We start from the raw sequence: 20,928 nt of genomic DNA on the forward strand, positions 1-20,928 counted from the left end.
ATGATGCGATCGAAAATACCATGGCTTGGGTCAGGCACACCTTAGCCCTCAAAGTGACATCTTTGCTTTTTAACACTTCGGAGAGGTCTTTTGCAGCAGCTTTGCCTGATGCAATATGGCATTTGATTTCTTGACTGCTGCTTCCATGGGTGTTGATTGTGAATCCAGGTAAAATGAAATCCATGACAAGTTCAGTCTTTTCTCCGCTTATTGTGGTTGGCCCACTTAGGAGAATTTTTATTTTCTTTATGTGAGGTTTAATCCATACTGAAGGCTGTAGTCTTTGATCTTCATCAGTGAGTGCTTCAAGTCCTCTTCACTTTCAGCAAGCAGGGTTGTGTCATCTGCATAACACAGGTTGTTAATGAGTCTTCCTCCAATCCTGATGCCCTGTTCTTCTTCATGTAGTCCAGCTTCTCAGATTATTTGGTCAGCATACAGATTAAATAAGTATGGTGGAAGAATACAACCCTGATGCACACCTTTCCTGACTTTAAACCACCCAGTACCCCTCGTTCTGTTGGAACTACTGCCTCTTGGTCTATGTACAGGCTTCGCATGAGCACAGTGAAGTGTTTTGGATTCTCATTCTTCGCAATGTTATACGTAATGTGTTACGATCCACAAAAGACAAAGTACTTCCAGTAAGACAGGAGGATCTCCAAGCGAAACTACAACAGTAGAAATAATCAGAATAAGGGAAAAGGTGGAGATGACTCAAGAGTCCAAGTAGCTTTCAGAATAAAAAAAGGAAGAGGAAAAAAGAACGGAATAACGGCCAGTGTTCTTGGTAGGTTCCACTGTGCCTTCTGTTGTCTGATTTCACCAGTTGTTCCTATCTGTATGTTTGTTGTTTGTTTAGTCTTTCAGTTGTCCTCAAAAGCATTTGAAGCAGCTCATGTAAACACATACAAAACAAGTTAAAGAAGTGTGTGTGAGCGAGACACAGGGAAGCGCGAGAAAGGAAATAAACAACATGGCCATAAAAGAAGTAAGGAGGCACCTGGCACACCACAGCTTGTACATGTGGCTCTCAAATTTCCAGGTACCAGAACAAAGAGAGTCACTCTCAGTTATATGCGAATGTAAGCTTATTGAGGTTTGTTGCTATTGTTGTTTGTTGCCTGCGAGTTGGCTCCGACTTAACGATCCCATGTATAACATAGCAGAATGTTGCCCTGTCCTGCGCCATCTTTATGATCATTGGTATGTTTGAGTCCATTGTTGCCGACGTGGTGTCAGTGTATCTCACTGAGCATTGCCCTTGCCTTTGCTGGCCCTCCCCTTTACCAAGTATAATGTCTTTTGCCAATGATCAATATCTCCTGTTGATGCGTCCAAAATAAGTGAGTGAGTCAAAATCTGAGACAATATTCTGTGAACCGTAGGGTTTTCACTGGCTAATTTTTGGAGATTGCCAGGCATTTCTTCCTAGTCTCACTTAGTCTGGAAGCTGCACTGATACCTGTATGTGGTCTGGATCTCCAGTTGGATAGTTCAGGGGAATGTATCTCAGTCAAGAGTCCTAACACAAATTGAACAAATATGTTAGTGCCTGTGTGTGACAAGCACTGTCTTAGGGTGGGTTACCGAGAAACGCAAAACCATTGAAGCATCTATATACATATATGTGTGTGTGTGTGTGTGTGTGTGTGTGTGTGTGTGTAAGCACTGGTTTTTTTTTTTTACATATATAGGGAGAGAGAGATTGATTTATATCAAGGAAATGCCTCATGCCATTGTAGAGACTGGGAAGTCCCAAGTCCATGGGTCAAACTGGAGGTTTCTCCTGACCCATGTAGCTGCAGGGACTGGCGAACCCAAGATCCAGACTGCTGAGGCTGATGTAGCCTAAGATTGGCAGGCAAGCTGCTAGCCCAAGTCCCCAGAACCAGAGGTCAGATGAACAGGAGCCAGCTGCAGTATCCAGAGAGAGCAAAAGCCCGCAAATCTTGCCAGAAGGTCCACCTATATTGGATGCAGGCCACACCTCCAAGGAAACTCCCTTTCAACTGATTGGCTACTTACAGCAGATCTCATCATAGAGGTGATTACATCATTATACTCCTGCCAGACTGCATCTTAACTGTCAAACCACTGAGAATCATGGCCCAGCCAAGTTGACACACAACCTTAACGATCAAAAGCACTATACTAAACATCGAGAATAATCAAAAGGAATACTTTTGACATCATAAACTGAATAAGGAGTTCAGCTTATGATGTCGAAAGTATTCTATCACATTTTTCTGGAAGAGATGTATATGTCCAGATGATTGGAAATACTTAGGCTGATGACATTAATGACTAGTAAGCATACATCTGAGTAGCTATTTACAAGAGGAGGCTTCCTTAGAGAGTGGCCTTTAACGTCATGTCACAGGGCTCTTACATTTTACACTAGTAACCAGGTCTTACATTTTCAGTAATAACATTTTTATAATAATGCTTATACAGCTTTGAATAAGCCAAAAGTGGTGAGAAAAATGTTATTAATTGGTCAATGAAGTCCAGAAAGATAATGCTTTTCTGTGACAAACTCTAAAATTGAAGTGAATCGTAGCAACAAAGTCCTACAGCCTTTTTCTCTTATTTTAAAAATCTACTGTTGTGTGCGTGTGTAAAATTTTGTGACACTTTTACTACAAACCATTAAGATATAAATAAAATAAATAAAACTTTCCTATCCTTCAGGAAACCCTGGTGGTGTAGTGGCTAAGAGCTACAGCTGCTAACCAAAAGGTTAGCAGTTCAAATCCACCAGGCGCTCCTTGGAAACTCTGTGGGGCAGTTCTGCTCTGACTCTATGAATGGGAATCAACTTGATGGCAATAGGCTTAGTTTCGGTTTTTTTATCCTTCAGATTCTTCCTCCTCTCCTAACAACAACATTGTCATCTACAACAGCTGTAAAACCGCGACCATCACAACTACACTAATACAGGGAGAGGGGTACGTAGGTGAGCAGTAGAATGTTCCTTGGGTGGCCAGAAACTCATCATTACAACCTCTGCATACTGTTCATTCTAAGAAATCATTTCCTCCCATTACCCTGTGAATTTCTCAAGGTCAGAGCCTATGTATTGAATGCATGGACCCTCCCAAGTTCTCAATGAACACTACTTGAAGATACATAACCCTTCTCTAAAAACAAAAAAGCAAACCAAACCAAAACAAACCAAACAAAAACTCCTTAATTTGATTTGCTACTGCATTAATTATAGCACAGCAGTTATACGGGTAAGTCCCCAGCTTATGATGGGGTTCTGTTCTGACCCCTTCTTCGTAAGTCAGCTCTAATATAAGTCAAATACCTCTTTTTTTAGTTTTCATTATTTTTGCCTTTATCATCAGTATCTTTATAAATCCTATCTTTGAACATCTGCAAGTGAACCTCTGAGAATGATAATATCAGCAATGATAACATTGTATGCAGTACGTATTACTAATGATACGATGAATCAAAAAAAGGTAGCCATAAGTACAGTTCATCATAACTTGAAGACATCATAAGTCGTAAGTTGGGGACCACCTGTATTGCTTTTCTATTGATGCTGTAGCAAATTACTACAAAGTTACCAAAAACAAAACAAAACAAAACAAAAACTCAACCCATTGCTGTTGAGTCGATTCCAACTCACAGCGACTTAAAACAACACAAATTTATTATCTTACAGTTCTGGAGGTCAGAAATTCTACAGGAGTCTCCCTGAGTTCAAAGTGAGGTGTCAACAGGGCTGCCTTCCTTTCTGGAGGCTCTAGGGGAGAATCTGTTTTCTTTCCTTTGCCAGCTTCTAGAGGCTGCCCACATTCCTTGGCTTGTGGCCTCCTCCTTCCTCCCTATTCAAAGCCAGCTACTCTCCGACCCTTCTTGCGTAGCCACGTTTCTTTCTCTGAGCACTGCCAATAAAGTTTCTCTGTTTTTCGTTTAAGGACGCATGAGATTAGGTTAGATCCACCCGGATAACCCAAGATAATCTCCATCTCAAGATCTTTGATTTAATCGCATCTACAAAGTCTTTTTGCCATGTAAGGTAACATATTCACAGCTTCCAAGGATTAGTGTGTGGTCGTCTTTGGGAGGTCGTTATTCTGTCGATCCATCTATCACAGCATCCAAATAAGGAAGGTGGTGATACTATGCTGTTAGTCTATACCCAGAACACTTTACTGGGACTCACTTGAATAGAATACTTGAAAATTGTAACAAAGAACCAGAACGGAGAGTGCTTTGGAGCTGTGTCAACCTAAGGGATGTTTGCAGGCACAGGATGTTTCATGTAGAGAAATGACCTATATTTATGCATGTGGGGTGGGGTTTGTGGTTTGAGGAGGCATGAGATGATCGCTGTCTTCAAAATATCTGAAAGTTCTCTCAGATGACAGAGTGTTTAACCTTGTGCTGGGTTATCTCAGAGGACAGAGATAGGATTAGTATTTGGACATTCCTAGGAAGCAGCTTTTGGCAGATGAAAGACAGAGCTGTTGGCCATTACTAATGTCCTTAAATTCAACAGCCTGGAAATGGCATGGCTTGATGCAGTGGGGAGTCTTATAGACAAGATTTAAGTATTAGTTGAAGCGTCAGCTCAGTTGCACTCTCAAATTTATTTTAACCCTTCAAGTCAATGATTTTAATTCCATTCATGACCTTTGGGCACCCCGTTTACATATAGCTGGAGCAGCCCAGAGCCTTTCAACCTTACTAAGGAGTCATATGTTTGCCTCACCAAATCCACCCTACAGGTCTGTCTCATGCCAAACAAAAGAAGCTGTTGAAGGAATCTGGTAGAGTTCAGATGCCTCCTTAGAAGAGAAAGTGGCCCAGGTTATTGTTGAGAATATAAAGAACTATGACCAAAGGGACAGTACAAGTGTTTAAATAGCATATAAGTTCTTAAAAAATAACCTTTTGGCATATTAAGATATGAAGAGAAAACAAACTGTAAAGAGACATGACATGAAGAAAATATAGATTCGTTGCCATTAGATGATTTGTATGGGTATTAAGAATGACTCCTGTTTTGAGGAAGTTGGGTATTTAAAATGAGGAAAGCGAAAGAAAGAATGTGCTGGATTCTTTCATCTTAATCTAAATATATATATATATGTGGAAAACCCGGTGGCATAGAGGTTAAGTGCTATGGCTGCCAACCAAAATGTCGGCAGTTCGAGTCTGCCAGGCACTCCTTGGAAACTCTATGGGGCAGTTCTACTCTGTCCTATAGGGTAGCTATGAGTCGGAATCGACTCGGCAGCACTGGGTTTGGTTTTTTTTGGTTTATATATATTTTGATTCTTTTATCTAGTTGATTCATCAGTCTACTTTACAAAAGGATGATTTTTAGAATAATTTGCCTAAGATCTGTGAGCATCTGTAGAAAGTGCTTTTTTTACATCGTATGTGTGTTCAGTGTATAAGTACTTTTAGTGCTTAAAAAGTATAAGTACTTTTTATAATTTAAAGAACTTATGCTACCATGATATTCTTGATTTTTAAGTATATAGCTGAATGTCTAAATTATCAGTCTGAACCATACTCAGTAGTATCCTAGATCATTTGACCCTCAAATTAGCTTGTATGCGAGAAATGTCTGAAATGAATTAATAAATTAAAATCTTAACTGTATTCAAGAGAAGTATTTGTGGTTCTTTATAACTGTGATTTATGTATCTTCAAAGAGAGTCTTAAGTGTCTTTGGAGCTGTTATTTAGCTCATAATGGTCATCATATACTAAGAGGCACTTGTCCAGACACTTAAAATTTGGGGCCAATACTGCCAATGAGTTCATAGTCATTCCATCTTCTTTCCACTTCTGTGGCTTCCCAAGAGCAATAATGATAATTCTAGCCAGCTTCTGATAGTCCTCTCTATAGTCAGGGGAAGGTCAGCTATTTTTTGATCCCCATGGGAGAGAGACAGCTCCTCAATCAGTATCCTAAAATAGCCAGCCATTCTCAGCTGCTGGGCTGGAGCCCCTCCAAGAGAGCAAAGGGAATACAGATCCATCGCTGGGTGTGAGCGAGAAGCCACCAAAACATGAGCTAGGAGAGGCTTCTCAAGAACGTTCTGTCTACTCAGAAATCTTTATTCTTTTTTGTTCTTCTTGACAGCTAGTTGTCCACCCATTTTTCACTTTATTTTCTTCTTATTTTATCTAAACTGAACCAGTGAATTGAAAATGAGACTAAATATCGCCATCTTCTTTGGGGCTCTCTTTGGTGCTTTGGGAGTTCTACTCTTTTTGGTGGCTTTTGGATCAGATTATTGGCTTCTTGCAACTGAAGTGGGGAGATGTTCAGGTGATCAGAATGTGAGTTTCTACTTTGATATCTTGATATTACTTGCTATAAATATCCCTTGAAATCATAGAATAGTAAAGGAGTATATATTTCTTTAAAAAGACATATGCGTAAAGCCACTGATTATCATTCTTTGGGATAAAATCCATTTTTTTAGAAGTTTCCTCGATGTGGTAATTTTGATTATATTCCTGTGCTGATGGCAAGTTGCTTCGTGTTATTCTGCGCAGATAGAGAATGTCACTTTCCACCATGAAGGATTCTTCTGGAGATGCTGGTTTAATGGAATTGTGGAGGAGAATGATTCCAGTATCTGGAAGTTCTGGTACAGTAAGTGCAATTTTGCTTAATCTTCCTCTTTGTCCTTAAAATAAGATGAACAACTTATTTAGTACATTTCACTTATGAAATAGGATGTGGAGCCTCAATAGGATGTCTTCAAAAGGTTCCTGAAGAGACTCCTATTCTTCAAGTAGAAATGGCTATAGGGATAATTAATTCTTCTTCTAGAGTAAAGTAAAAGTCTGACTATTTATGGCAAAACTGATTTATCTGGTGTTTCTATGCTCACATTTAAAATACACCAACTCTAACAGACAAAACAGATATTATCTATAATATTTTTTTCAAGTGTATTATTGCTATATTGAGAATGTATTTTTTTTTTTTTTGGCTAGAAACCCTTGAAATCTCCAATTTAAAAACCCAGAAATAGAGATGTATTATTTTATATTCATATCCTCAAAGTTTAAAAAAAGTATCTGCTTTATAATGGAACTTAATTACCAACAGTGGCAGATGAAATCATCGTTTTATTCGGGCTTTAACCAGGTTTGTCGGCTGTATCAAGAAACGCATTGCTTTTTTTCATTCTCTCATGGAAACTTTAAAGTTCTTTTTTGAAGTAGAATAGCTTTTTTAAAAATGATGCATTCTTTCAACTGTAATTCCTCTATTATATTACTCGTTGAATATCAATTCCCTGAATAATACTTAGCCTTTATCTTATTGAATCCGATAACAAGAGAACTATTTATTACCCTAAAGGTTACAGAGGGTTGAAATAATTATTAGTCTCCTTATCAAATACACCCAAATAAATCAAAGTAAGGTATTTATGCAATAGTCAATAGAATTTATAATAAAAGTGTAAGCTTACTGAAGATTTCAGCAAGCTGACAGCAAGTTGCCATGTATAAAGGAACAAAGGTAGGGATGAGATGGCATATTTAGAAGGAATCTTTAGTAGACCATCTGTCATGGATTGAATTGTGTCCCCCCAAAAATATGTGTCAACTTGGTTAGGCCATGATTCCCAGTATTCTGTGGTTGTCCTCCATTTTGTGATTGTAATTTTATGCTAAGGAGGATTCCGGTGGTGGGATTGTAACACCACCCTTACTCCGGTCACCTCCCTGATCCAAAGTAAAGGCAGTTTCCCTGGGATGGGGCCTACACCACCTTCTATTAAGAGATGAAGGGAAAGGGAAGTAAGCAGAGAGTTGGGGAACTCATACCACAAAGAAGGCAGCACAAGGAGCAGAGCAGATCCTTTGGACATGGGGTCCCTGTGCCTGAGAAGCTCCTCGACCAGGGGAAAATTGAGGACAAGGACCTCCCTCCAGAGATGACAGAGAGAGAAAGCCTTCCCCTGGAGCCGACGCCCTGAATTTGGACTTGTAACCTACTAGACTGTGAGAAAATAAATTTCTCTTTGTTAAAGCCATCCACTTGTGGTATTTCTGTTATAGCAGCACTAGATGACTAAGACATCATATTATAGTGCATTTTGGAGAGGAGAATGAGCATGTGTTTAAGACGAAAACTGCTAGTGGAAATTATTTAGACTTCTGTAAATTGGGGTTAGCTAGTCTGTGGAAGAGGAAGATTTTTGCCAAGGACTTAGAGGAAAAAAATTATATTTTACTTCATCTTCTACCAGAAGTGGCATAGAGGTAGGCTTCGCCAAGAACCTTCTCCCTTTTCCCCAAAGGATGCACAATGAATTGTCAACTTGCATGATGGATCATTTGTATCATTTCTTTAAAAATAGAATATAGAAGAAATTTTAAATTGATTGGAACTAATCAAAGTTAAGACTAAGTTTATTAGATTTTTTAAACAAGTATTTATTGAATACCTACTATGTGATAGGTGCTCCTTGGAAACTCTATGGGGCAGTTCTACTCTATCCTATAGGGTCGCTGTGAGTCGGAATCAACTCAACAGCAGTGGGTTTGGTTTGTTTTTTTTTGGACTATGTGATAGGCATTAGGCTAGATATTGGAGAGTATGTTTGTGAAAATAATTGAAGTATGGTGCTTTCGATTATAAGATGATATTGAGGGCATTTGAGCCTATTCCTTGGAATTATGTCCTGTAGCTAGATCCTCTGAATAAATTCACCTTCCAGACCCCTTATGCCTCTCAATATGAGTTCTCTGGGGTTTTTTCTGCACACTACAAGTCTCTGAATTTGTTGCTCTAACCTACAGTTTTATTTTGCTTGTGGACTCTAGTTCTGTATTTTCTTCTATTGGGGACAATTTGTAACTCAGGCCCTCAATAGTAAATTCCTTTGTTTTGGTGTCCTTCCTAGTCAATCAGCCACCATCCAAGAACTGCACACACGCCTACCTGTCACCATACCCCTTCATGAGAGGCCAACACAATTCTACCTCCTACGACTCTGCAGTTAGTAAGTACCTTCTTTCCTCAGAGCACCTCTGAGAGAGACTCGGCTTTCTAAACATGCCTGCCACAATTTTCTTTTTTGGTGGGGGGAGCAATTAAAAATAATTTAAAACCTGAAGTTCCAACATTTTCTCTAATATCAATTGTTTCTGTAAAAAGTATATTGTTTTTAACACGCCATGTGTTCTAATAGAACATGACTTTGGTCTAAAAGTAAAGTCATTGTATTTTGCTTGTTACTCATAAAAATAATTTTAGAAATGTGTTTTCCAATATGAAAATAGTAACATTAACTAGGAAGCATTGCTTCTTAAGGGTTTAACTGACCTCAAACTAGCCTCAGACTTGAAAATTTTATTGTAATATATACACTATGCTTAAAATTTTTTTGTAATTCTTATACATAAAAATATGATTATGCTGCCATATTAGTACAAAATGAACTCTGTTGTAGATGCTCGTGCAGTATCCCGTATCAGAATGACAGATATCATTAGCTGTCAGTTGTGATTTCATTATTTCTTTCATGTTTCCATACTCATACTTATTCTGTGGAAAGTACATAAACTCATTTGCAATAGAAAGTATATAAGATATAATATAGAAATATAGTTCTATAGAAAGCACATAAAGATAAGATGCCAACTTTATTGTCAAGTAATTTCATCAAGTTGTTATATTAAGGATGATTATTCTAACCTTAAAACTAAGATTAGGCACAGAATTTATCAGTGTCATCAGGAGAGTCAAAAAATATTTGTTTTTCAAAGAGAATACCTAATGTATTTAATGTCCTGAATAAACTGAATCTTCGCATTGTTCATCCATTTTTTAATCTTTTTGTAAAATACGTATTTCTATGCATTATAATTGTAAGTTTGTCAAAAAGAATTTGCATATATTATGTCATTAATGTGGCACCCAGTGGGGGTAGGAAAAAAAGGAGATGACCTAAAGCTACCTGCTCTTGTTCGTTGAGGCCCCATGTATGTATGTGTTCAAAGGGACCTTGGCTGTTGACCTCGAAGACTTGTGTAGCGTGGATGCTCGGTCTCATTTCAAACTGCATAAGTCGTCCTCATTTACACTTGTCGAGACCCCTTGTATTGTGTTTGATGCGGGCCCTCTCACTGATAAGAGAAGAGATGACACAGGAAAGAATAGGAAAAATCAGGTTTATCTTTGGAGCTTAGTTCAGAGTTCACTTGTTTAAGTCCTCACCCCACTGACACATGGACCAGGCCAGGTTCTCCTTTATATTGAAGTTGTAAAAAACATACTTTTTCCCAGACATTCTTACCTTTATAAAATGAATTAAGAAGTAATACAAGGTTAGCTTTCTAGAACGTTAGATTTTTGTGTAAATATTAGCATTATTGCTGTCGTTATTTGTATGTTGAGATCCTGTGATGAAATAGACATCGTAGGTGCCATATATTTTAAATGGAATCAACATATTTGAAAAGCCTGCGCCTCAAGGAAGAAGTGGAGAACTTGGAAAACAAGGCAACATAATCTGCGCACAGTAATTACGGTGTAGATGGATAGGAAATACATGTCAGAAAAATTATACTGCAATTACACTTAGAATTATTATAGAGCACAGCATATAATTACTGTGTCATTTTTTGGATCTAGTGACAAAACGATGTTCCACTTTTTTTTTTTAGTTATTAAACTGCTCTCTGGCACCCATATTGTAATGCTTTACTCACTTTAGACAACTTTAACAAACATGTTAAATGAAAATGAGATGGACAGAGATTATATTCTGTAAAATAAATAGTATGCACAAGTCTCTTTTATGCTCATAATGATATACGATGATATTTAGCATTATATTTTGGTGATTTGTGTTTTTCTTTGTTTCCTTTATCCAAGAGGAGGGCAAAGATTTCATTGAAAGGATTGCATCTGACAGAAAGTGGGGGCTTCCTAGTTAATGAGACCATGTAATCTTAACTAGACTCTTGAGCCACTTTCTGGCTTTCTGTAGCTTCATAACTATCAAGTACTATGTATGTGGCCTGGTGGCTAAGTAGTTAAGAGTTTGGCTGCTAACTGAAAGGTTGGCAGTTTGAATTCACCATCCACTCCTTGGAAACCCTATGGAGCAGTTCTACTCTGCCCTAAAGGTTGCTATGAGTCAGAATTGACTTGTTGGCAATGGGTTTGTTTTTTTGTTACGTACGTGCCAAATTATCTTTGATAAATTGAAAGTATCATTTGTAAAATGTGATGGATGTATCTTGGTGTCTTAGTTATCTAGTGTTGCTATAACAGAAATATCACAAGTAGATGGCTTCAACAAACGGACGTTTATTCTCCCGTAGTCTAGTAGGCTAGAGAAGTCCAAATTCAGGGCCTCAGCTCCAGGGGAAGGCTTTCTCCCTCTGTTGGCCCTGGAGGAAGGTCCTTGTCATCAATCTTCCCCTAATCTAGGAGCGTCTCAGCTCAGGGACCCTGGGTCCAAAAAATATGTGCCCTTCTGGCTCTCCTTGCTTGGTGGTAATGAGGGCACCCCTGTCTCTCTGCTAGGCTTCTTTCTTTTACATCTCAAAAGAGATTGGCTCAAGATGCGACTTAATCTTTTATTTATTTTTTTTTATAATTTTTATTGTGCTTTAAGTGAAATTTTACAAATCAAGTCAGTCTCTCACACAAAAACCCATATACACCTTGCTACACACTCCCAATTACTCTCCCCCTGATGAGACAGCCCGCTCCCTCTCTCCACTCTCTCTTTTCATGTCCATTTCGCCAGCTTCAACCCCCCTCCACCCTCTCATCTTTCCTCCAGGCAGGAGATGCCAACATAGTCTCAAGTGTCCACCTGATTCAAGAAGCTCACTCCTCACCAGCATCCCTCTCCAACCCATTGTCCAGTCCAATCCATGTCTGAAGATTTGGCTTCAGAAGTGGTTCCTGTCCTGGGCCGACAGAAGGTCTGGGGGCCACGACCACTGCAGTCCTTCTAGTCTCAGTCAGACCATTAAGTCTGGTCTTATGAGAATTTGGGGTCTACATCCCACTGCTCTCCTGCTCCTTCAGGGGTTCTCTGTTGTGTTCCCTGTCAGGGCAGTCATCGGTTGTAGCCAGGTACCATCTAGTTCTTCTGGTCTCAGAATGATGTAGTCTCTGGTTCACGTGGCCCTTTCTGTCTCTTGGGCTCGTAATTGCATTGTGTCCTTGGTGGTCTTCATTCTCCTTTGATCCAGGTGGGTTGAGACCAATTGATGCATCTTAGATGGCTGCTTGCTAGCGTTTAAGACCCCAGACTCCACTCTTCAAAGTGGGATGCAGAATGTTTTCTTAATAGATTTTATTATGCCAATTGACTTAGATGTCCCCTGAAACAGGGTCCCCAGACCCCTGCCCCTGCTACGCTGGCCTTCGAAGCATTCAGTTTATTCAGGAAACTTCTTTGCTTTTGGTTTAGTCCAACTGTGCTGACCTCTCCTGTATTGTGTGCTGTCTTTCCCTTCACCGAAAGTAGTTCTTATCTACTAATTAGTGAAGCGACTTAATCTTATATACCAAGTCCTGCCTCATTAACATCATAAAGGTAGGATTTACAACAGGTAGGAAGATCACATCAGATGACAAAATGGTGCACAACCACACAATACTGGGAATCATGGACCAGCCAGGTTGACACACATTTTTGGGGGACACAATTCAGTCCGTAACACCTGGCTTGGCAAATTATTGGCAAAAAGTCTTTATATTCTCCCAAGTTTTTATAGTTACTGTTAGCCAGTATTGAAATCAGCAAAAGTAATATCAAGATGTATGATTTTTTGGAGTGGTTATCTTATAATTGTAATATGCTACGGGTGAAACTACCCACTTTCATAATAAAGAGACTGAGGCTTAGAGAGATCCCATGACTCTGCCTACACACAGCGGACCATTGACAGAAGTAATACAAAGATCCAGGGCTCTCTCTAGATCTTGTCTGAGAATCTTATAAACTACAGTGAATTTTTTATTACTTATTTTGGTGCTTACCATTAAATCTTTTTAAGCACACATCTTTTATTTAGATATCAACAAAAGAACAAATTAAACTTATATTGGTTTTTGCTGCCATTCTGTTTGAACCTGGCCTGTGTATACCAAAACCAAAAAACTAAACCCATTGCCACAGAGTCAGTGCTGACTCATAGTGACCCTACAGGACACAGTAGAACTGCCCCATAGAGTTTTCAAGGCTATAAATCCTTCTGGAAGCAGGCTGCTGACCTGAGGTTAACAACCGACTTAACCTCTGAGCCACCAGTTTAATTCAGTGTATCCTTTAATTTTTTTTTTTTTTTGGTCTCAAGTAAGTATTCTGAAATTCAGTTATTCTCAAATCTGGTTATTTGAATGATTGCCCAAGCTTAGCAAGGGTGGTCTAATTCTCAGAATTGTTTTTGAAGTAGGCTTGTGTGCTTCAGAGTCCATTAAACAATTCCATTACCTTTTGAGATCTGTCAGAGTTTAGATTTTCTGGTTTGTTTCATGCTTAAATTCAGTCACAGTTCATTTATATGGTATCATTTGGTAATGATGTTAAAAAAAAAAACAACAGAAAAACTCACTGCAGTAGAACAGAGTAGAACTGCCCCGTAGGGTTTCCAAGGCTGTATGTCTTTACAGGAGCAGACTGCCACATCTTTCTTCCCCGGAGGAGCTGGTGGGTTCAAACAGCCAACCTTTCAGTTAGCAGCCATTCGCTTAACCACTAGGCCTCTAGGGTGCTCAGTAATGACGTACTGAACATAAACCAATTTTCAAAATAATGCAACCTACGAGTGAATTAATCATTCTCTTCTTGGTGTTCCCATAGTCTTGGAAAATACCTCTAGGAAAGCACTCGTTACACATAATTGTAATTGTCTACCTTGGTTTTTCCATTATCTGTTTGATCACCCTAAGGGCACTGAGTGTAACCTACTTGTACTTATGTCCCCAGAATTTAGGATAGTACCTCGCACTTCGTAGATGCTTAACAATGTGTAACCTTAATTCTTAAATCATTAAGAATGTTAACGAGAAAATTGTACTTACTCTTTTCAGCTATAAACTGTTTTTGTTTCATGTTTTTCCAAGTGGAAACCCTTCAAAAATGAATCACACATTTGGCTTTCTTCTTAAGCAGAATTCATTGAAGGTAATTTCACCTTTTCCTGATGAGTTGGGACAGATACCCGCACAGAGACTAGGCACCGTGACCTTTTGGGTCCTCATGCCCAGGATTCATCATCTTTTCTTTGGGCCTTGTATGTACCACCCATCCTCTCCAAAACCTCTTCCCATCTCCTCCTCCCTCCATTTCCTTAGCAAGGCAGGTTTATCCTTGGAGCGCAGTCTAAGGGTCACTTCGTTGAAGTCCCCCACTCCACTCACACATTCTAGGCCAGGTTTTCTTTATAAAACTCCTTCTTTAATTGGATAATTCATGGTAAAGATTTTCATTATTTATTTGCGTAATTATTTGGTTAATGTGTTTTCTCCCCAGTCCAACTCTGAGCTCCATGAGAGTGGGCGGGGGTTTGCATGGTTGGCATACCACTGGATCCAAGCTAGACTAAACACTAAACGGGTTTGAGAAGATCTGTTTCTATACTGTACTGTGACACTTATACTGATGCCCTGGTTAGCTGTAGATGTGTGTAGGATTTTATTTATTTTTTTACACCTTTACTAACTGGACCTAGGTTGTTCTTTCACATTTTTTTCTTTTGTGTGCTTTTTGTAATTTTGAAATTTTCAACATTGTTGCCACATATTAACCCTTTAATTTCTATTGCCAATATTTATTTATCTGGTATTCTTTTCCAGACTGTGCTTTCTCTGCCCGCCTCCTTCTTATAAAAAAGGTAGGGTTGAGTCTGAATCGCCTCCATGGCAACGCATTTTGAGTGAATGAGTAGAGACTAGAAGCAGGAAGGCAGCTAGGTGAGGTATTAATGAACAATGAATTAGATTGTAAATGACAGAAAACAAACTGTAACTGAAAATAACAAGGCCATTTTTCTCCCACAACACGAAGGTCATAATGAGGTTGTCAGGGACACGGCTCTTTCAGTCTTTTCTTGCACTACCCTTGGCAGGTGGATGGTCGCCCTCGCACTGATTACCTGATGATCACAAAAGGCCTCTTCCATCTTCAGAACAGCAGAAGTGTCCCTGGAATTCCTCAGCCGACTTCTGCCAATCCTTGATCATCCAAACTGTGTCACATGGCCTCCCTTAGACGGGGAAATGGCATTTTTCATTTTCTAGCCTGAAAATCATCCGGACTTGAGTAAAAGTAGAGGCAGTAAAGACAAAAAAGGGATAATGAACATGAGAGATATTTGAAGCGTTACTGTATAAAACGCGGTGACCAAACAAAAGAAAGTTAAAGGGATCCAGGATGATGAAATTTTCCTTTGAAAAAGGCCTAAATCAGTTTAAACAATATATAGTATAAAGCAATATGGCCACTTCTCTCTAAACAATAAATGTTACTTTAGTGTATTTCTTCCCAGCCCTTTGTGTGTCCATATTATACACAGCTTTAATTGTCATCGATACAGATGTACACCTTGCTTTTCTGTGTTTTTGAGGTAGCAACTACACACACACGTCTCCATGTTTTTACTTAATGATTTCTCAAATTTTAAATTTATTAGTTGTGGTTAAGAACTCAGCTGCTAATCAAAAGGTCAGCCGTTTGAATCCACCAGCCGCTCTGTGGAAACCCTGTGGGGCAGTTCTGTTCTGTGCTGCAGAGTCACTAGAAATTGAAATTGACTTGACAGCAACAGGTCTGTTTTTCATTTTTGTTTTGACCTCTATAGTTAACAAAGTTTTTTGCATGGAACATTTCTCATGCCAGTATTGGTGTTAGTTGCTGTTGAGTCGATTCCAACTCATGGAGACCCCATGTGTGTATAGTAGAACTGCTCCATAGGGTTTTCAAAACTGTGTCCTTTTGGAAGCAGATCAAGAGGCCTATCTTCCAAGGCACCGCTAGTTGAGTTCGACTCGCCAACCTTTCAGCTAGTAGTCAAGCACTTAACCATTTGTACCATCTAGGGACTCCAACATTTCCCATATTTTGTATCAATTATTTGGGTTGTATTTCCAGAAGTGTTACTAGTAAATTGAAGTATACCAACAAGTTTTTGTTTGTTTTTTGGTCATTGTACCATGGTACCAAATTGCTTGCCAATAGGTATGACCCGTGAATGATTCTCACCTAGGAAAATTTAGTGGAAAACCAAAAAAAAAAAAAACCACATTGTCATTGAATTGATTCTGACTCACGGTGGCCCCACATGTTAAGGAGTACTGAACTACGAGCATCAGGAGAAGGGGGCATGTTTTGAAGGGAAGAATAGAGTTGAAGGTGGGACACCAGTTTTATAAATTCAGCAAGTAGCTTGACATGCAAAACTGGTTCTCCTGAAGGATGTTAATAAGCACAGCAAGCACTGATGAGAAACGCAGACAGGTGTTTTCTTTTTTATATTAAATGTAATTTTAAGGGAAAAAATCATCGGAAAGAAGAGAGTAAAGTATCAATCATATTTAGAAGAGAAAGAAAAAAGCAGAGACACAAAGGAGTAAGTAATAGAAGCCTTGATAAGCAGTTGATGAGTAGGCTCCTATGTTGTGGAAGGAGCCAGAGGAGGAGAGAGTCTAAGAAAGCAAACAGTGATTCTCAGAGAAGAATAGGGAATGGGTTAGAATAAGAGAGCAAGAAGGAATTGGATCATTTTTGGATAATGCAAAAGCCCTGGTGGATAGCTTCTTTTCCAGCAAGGGGCCAAGTATAGAGGCCTATGAAGACTCTGGGCCTGTGCTTCTAAACCTAAACCCACACGCCCTGCTGCTCTGGATCCTGTTCCTATTAACTGCTGGCTCCCCTGAATTGAGATTTAGGGCCTGCCTTAGTTTCTTAATGTGCTGTAACAGAAATACCACAAGTGCACCATGGCTTTAACAAACAAATCTGTTTTCTCACAGTTTAGGAGGCTAGAAGTCCTAATTCAGGGCCCTGGCTCTAGGGTGTCTATTCTGGGGGAAAATCCTCATCTCAGCTTCTCTAGCTTCTCAGCAATCCTGGATCGCTTGTATCTTTCCCCTTTGTGCTTATGTCTCTGCCTAATCTCATATCCCAGAAGTGATTAGGTTTAAAATGCATCCTACACTGATATGGCCTCATTAATATATCAAAGAAAACCCTATTCCCAAATGGAATTATATTCACAGGTATAGAGGTCAGGATTCCAACAAGTATTTTTCGGGGACCCAATCCAATTCTTAACAGGGTTCTTTCCTCTTTTCCTGGCAATCCCTTCTTTCCCTAGGGAACCCATTTCATTGTCCTCTACGTTCCATCCCCTGATGATCCTTCTAAGACCAGAGCCCCACCCCAGCCTCCTCCCTTCTCTTTCACCTTAGAGAGGTCAGCACGCGGGATCCCATCAAGGGGCTGTGAAGCAGGATGATGGGAATGTGAAACCTCACACTGGGATGTTTAGGAGCGTGGGCAGTGAGGAAGTGGAGACCTTTGCAATTAGCAATTTGACTTGGAATAGCTACCAAAGAGCATAGCACCACACACAGTACAAAGTCCCTCACGAAAACAAACACCCCAAAAGCCCGCTGTAGTAGACAGGGTAAAAGAGGATACAAAATTAATGCTTTTACGTTTGACAGTTTTAAACAGCAGAGGAATGAATTAAATTTTGAGTCTAGAATTATTATTATAAACGTAAACACTTACATAACTTGGGAAACACATCAACATTTCATAGGTATCTTATCTCTTTGGACAGCACGCCACTTGCAGAGAGATTATTATGGTGTAAAACAAGCAACGACAACCACAAAGCAGTTGCCATAGAGTCCTGGCAACGCCATGTGTGAAAGCAGAGCTGTGCTCCGTAGGGTTTCCCACGGCTGATTTTTTCAGGAGATCCCCAGGCCTTTCTTCTGAGGGTGTTCGGGGTGGCCTAGAACCTCTAACCTTTTAGTTAACTGAGCATGTTAACCGTTTGCTTCACTCATGGTATAACCAAAAAACCAAATCCGTTGCCATTGAGTCAGTTCCCACTCATGGCGACCCTATTTACCATTTCTTAAAAATTTTTTTTTTATTATGTTTTTGGTGAAGGTTTTCAAAGCAAATTAGGTTCCCGTTTAACAATTGTCCACGAATTGTTGGGTGACATTGGTAAAATTTTTCACAATGTGCCAACATGCTCATTAATTCCTTTCTTGATGTTTCGTTTCCAGTAGTGTGTTTTTCCTGTCCCTTTACCCTTTCATCTTTGCTTTATAGTAATTGGTGACCATTTGGTCTCAAATAGTTGATTTTTTAAAGGTGTGCAGTACTCACTGGTAATATGACTCAATATCTTATTTAGTTAAAAGGTGACCTTGGGGGTGTTTCAGTTCAAGGTTTATGCAATTTGCCATTTCTTTAGCATGTATGTTCATATGTGGTGATCCTAGACATTGCCCTAAATTTACCAACAGTTTTGAAGATTTCTATTCTGCTTTAGTTGGGCAGACAAAAACCATACAGTGTAAATTTTAATGGAAAATATGATTTCCATTTGGAAAGTTGGAAATGCCTTAACATCACCTTAATTTTCTGCTATTCATTCAGGCATTTGGGATCTCACAGTCTGATATGACACTGGTAGCTGCAACTTCTGCTTGCCAGCTGACCTTTCATCTGAGACCCAGCCCAGGCTCCATTGCATTTGGGTGTGCGTGCCACTCTCAGGGTGGCGTGCTCAGCCTTTACGTGTTGTTGCTCATGAGGCTACAGTCACCTTTTCAGTTGCAGGTCCTAACATCAATGCTGTAATTAAGAATCACTTTTCCAGAGCATGCTATTTTGTGTTTTCTACTATTTACTCATGTGCTTCTAGTGATTGGTTGGCAGTTTACATAACAAGCCTCTGATAATGGGAGGCAACTTCTTTCTGGAAACAAGACTATGTGGTTATTCACAACAGTGTGGCTTGGCTTCTGTTTGCATGGGTTCTCAAGATTGTTTATGACTACATCTGCCACACCGGGAAGTAGAGACCTCCTCTGATAATAGGAGGTCTTCTGGTGCTGTAGACCAGAGTTTCTCAACTGCGGCACTTGGCATTTGGGGCTGGATAGTTGTATATTGTGGGGGCCCTCCTGTGCCTTGGAGGATGTTAGGTATCCCTGGCCTTTACCCACCAGATGCCAGTAGAACCCTTAGTCATAACAATCAAAAATGTCTCTAGACATTATCAAATGTCCCCAGGAAGAGGGGCCCAAATTGCCTCTGGTCAAAAAGCACTGCTGTAGACATCCATTCCAATACTTCTGACCCAGAGCTGAATCTCTTCTTCTGAATTGTACTCATACTGCCTACACTGTGTGCCCAGATCAGTTCTGGGCCCTAGAGCACTTAATGATGGTTGTTTTCCTTCTGGCTTGCTTTTTGTCATGCAAAATATTAAAAACAAAAAAGATTCAAGGAGCTTATCTAAGTCTCTGTTAACTTTAAGCATCATCACTTCTGTTCTAAGCCTTGGACCTTTTCTTAGGAGAGAGTTTTGATTAGATTCAATTAAAAAAAAATTAATTGAGTACCAGCTATGCCAGGCACTGTGCTGCCTGCTTCAGTTTCATCCCCACATTCCTGCCCTCATGGGACTTTCGTTGTAGTAAGGGGGGCAGATGATAAACAAAAGTAGTCTGTTTAATTGTTATTGTTAGCTGCCATTGGGTAGGTCCCCAACTCATACTCATAGTGATTCCATATACAATGGAATGAAAAGCTGCCTGGTCCTACACTATCCCTGTGAGGGATTGAGGATCAGACCATTGTGATCCATAGGGTTTTTACTGACTGATTTTCAGAAGCAGATCTCCAGACCTTTCTTAGTCCATCTTAGTCTGTTAAGTACTTGGAGAGAAATAAATCAGGTCAGGGGTGTTCATGGAGGGGTACCTCAGTATTAAATATGGTAACTAGGGGAGGCCCCACAGAGAAGATGATGTATGTTTTGAGTTGGACAGTCCCGGGTGGAGTGTGGGCTCCTCCATCCCGCTGAGCTGCTCTGGAAGGTTCCTGGATCTCTCTTCAACCCACCCACTGCCGTTGGATCTCTTATGGGGTCCAAATTGATGCTGTACAGAAAGTACTTGGCACTGGAACTGGCTCATGGTAAGCATCCTATGGGGATTACCAGCTGGATTTTTAGTCAACGTGTCTGAGTAGATAGCCTGACTCTACCACTTCCTGGCTAAGAGAACTTAGGCAGAGTTTTTAATCTCCATAAACTTCAGTTTACTCACTTGTAAAAGAGAGACAAGAATAGCATCAACCTCATATAGTAGTTGTGAGAATTAAACAGAGATTAAAAATATAAATGCTTAGTGGAGTGGTTGGCATGTAGTTGGTATTCAATAAATTTAAGCTATTCTTACGATGATATACCAATTTAGAGTACCAAAAATAACTCATCAGTAGGGCACATAAATTCATCATAGTCTAATGATGTATCTCCTGCTTTCCGTAGGATGTGTGTATGTGTGTGTGTGTAGCCACACTGAGCATTCGACAGAGTTTCTGACAAAAAGTAAGAGCTTCACAAAAAAATTAATAACAAAAGTATAATATATGTTTATTGTACATACATACATTTGTTGATTCCAACTCATAGCAACCCTATGAGACAGAGTAGAACTGCCCTATAGGGTTTCCTAAGCTAGAATCTTTATGGGAGCAGATTGCCAGGTCTTTTCTCCCACAGAGCTTTGGATGGGTTCAAATCGCAGGCCTTTGGTTAGTAGCCAAGCTGCTAAACTATTGTGCCACATATATATATATATATATATATATATATGTTGTCGTGGGTTGCCATTGAGCTGATTCTGACAGATGATGACCCC

At 39.6% G+C, this 20,928-nt stretch overlaps 1 protein-coding gene across 3 annotated transcripts in view; it reads left to right on the plus strand.

The window, feature by feature from the left end:
- The window catches only part of TMEM182 (transmembrane protein 182), a 111,405-nt gene that overhangs the window by 24,687 nt on the left and 65,790 nt on the right, over nucleotides 1–20,928 (plus strand). For 2 of the 3 annotated variants that reach the window (XR_010317900.1, XM_023552617.2), the window contains exons 2-3: nucleotides 6,534–6,633; nucleotides 8,903–9,001. Coding sequence is in view for 2 of the 3 variants with exons in the window: in XM_023552617.2 (XP_023408385.1) it covers nucleotides 6,534–6,633; nucleotides 8,903–9,001 (199 nt within the window). In the remaining variant the exon portion in view is untranslated. Of the gene's footprint in view, nucleotides 1–6,177; nucleotides 6,315–6,533; nucleotides 6,634–8,902; nucleotides 9,002–20,928 lie in introns of those variants that run through there. The other variant, XM_003413608.4, reaches the window with a different exon arrangement.

The sequence above is a fragment of the Loxodonta africana genome, chromosome 15, assembly GCF_030014295.1.
Source record: "Loxodonta africana isolate mLoxAfr1 chromosome 15, mLoxAfr1.hap2, whole genome shotgun sequence".
NCBI classification, from domain to species: domain Eukaryota; kingdom Metazoa; phylum Chordata; class Mammalia; order Proboscidea; family Elephantidae; genus Loxodonta; species Loxodonta africana.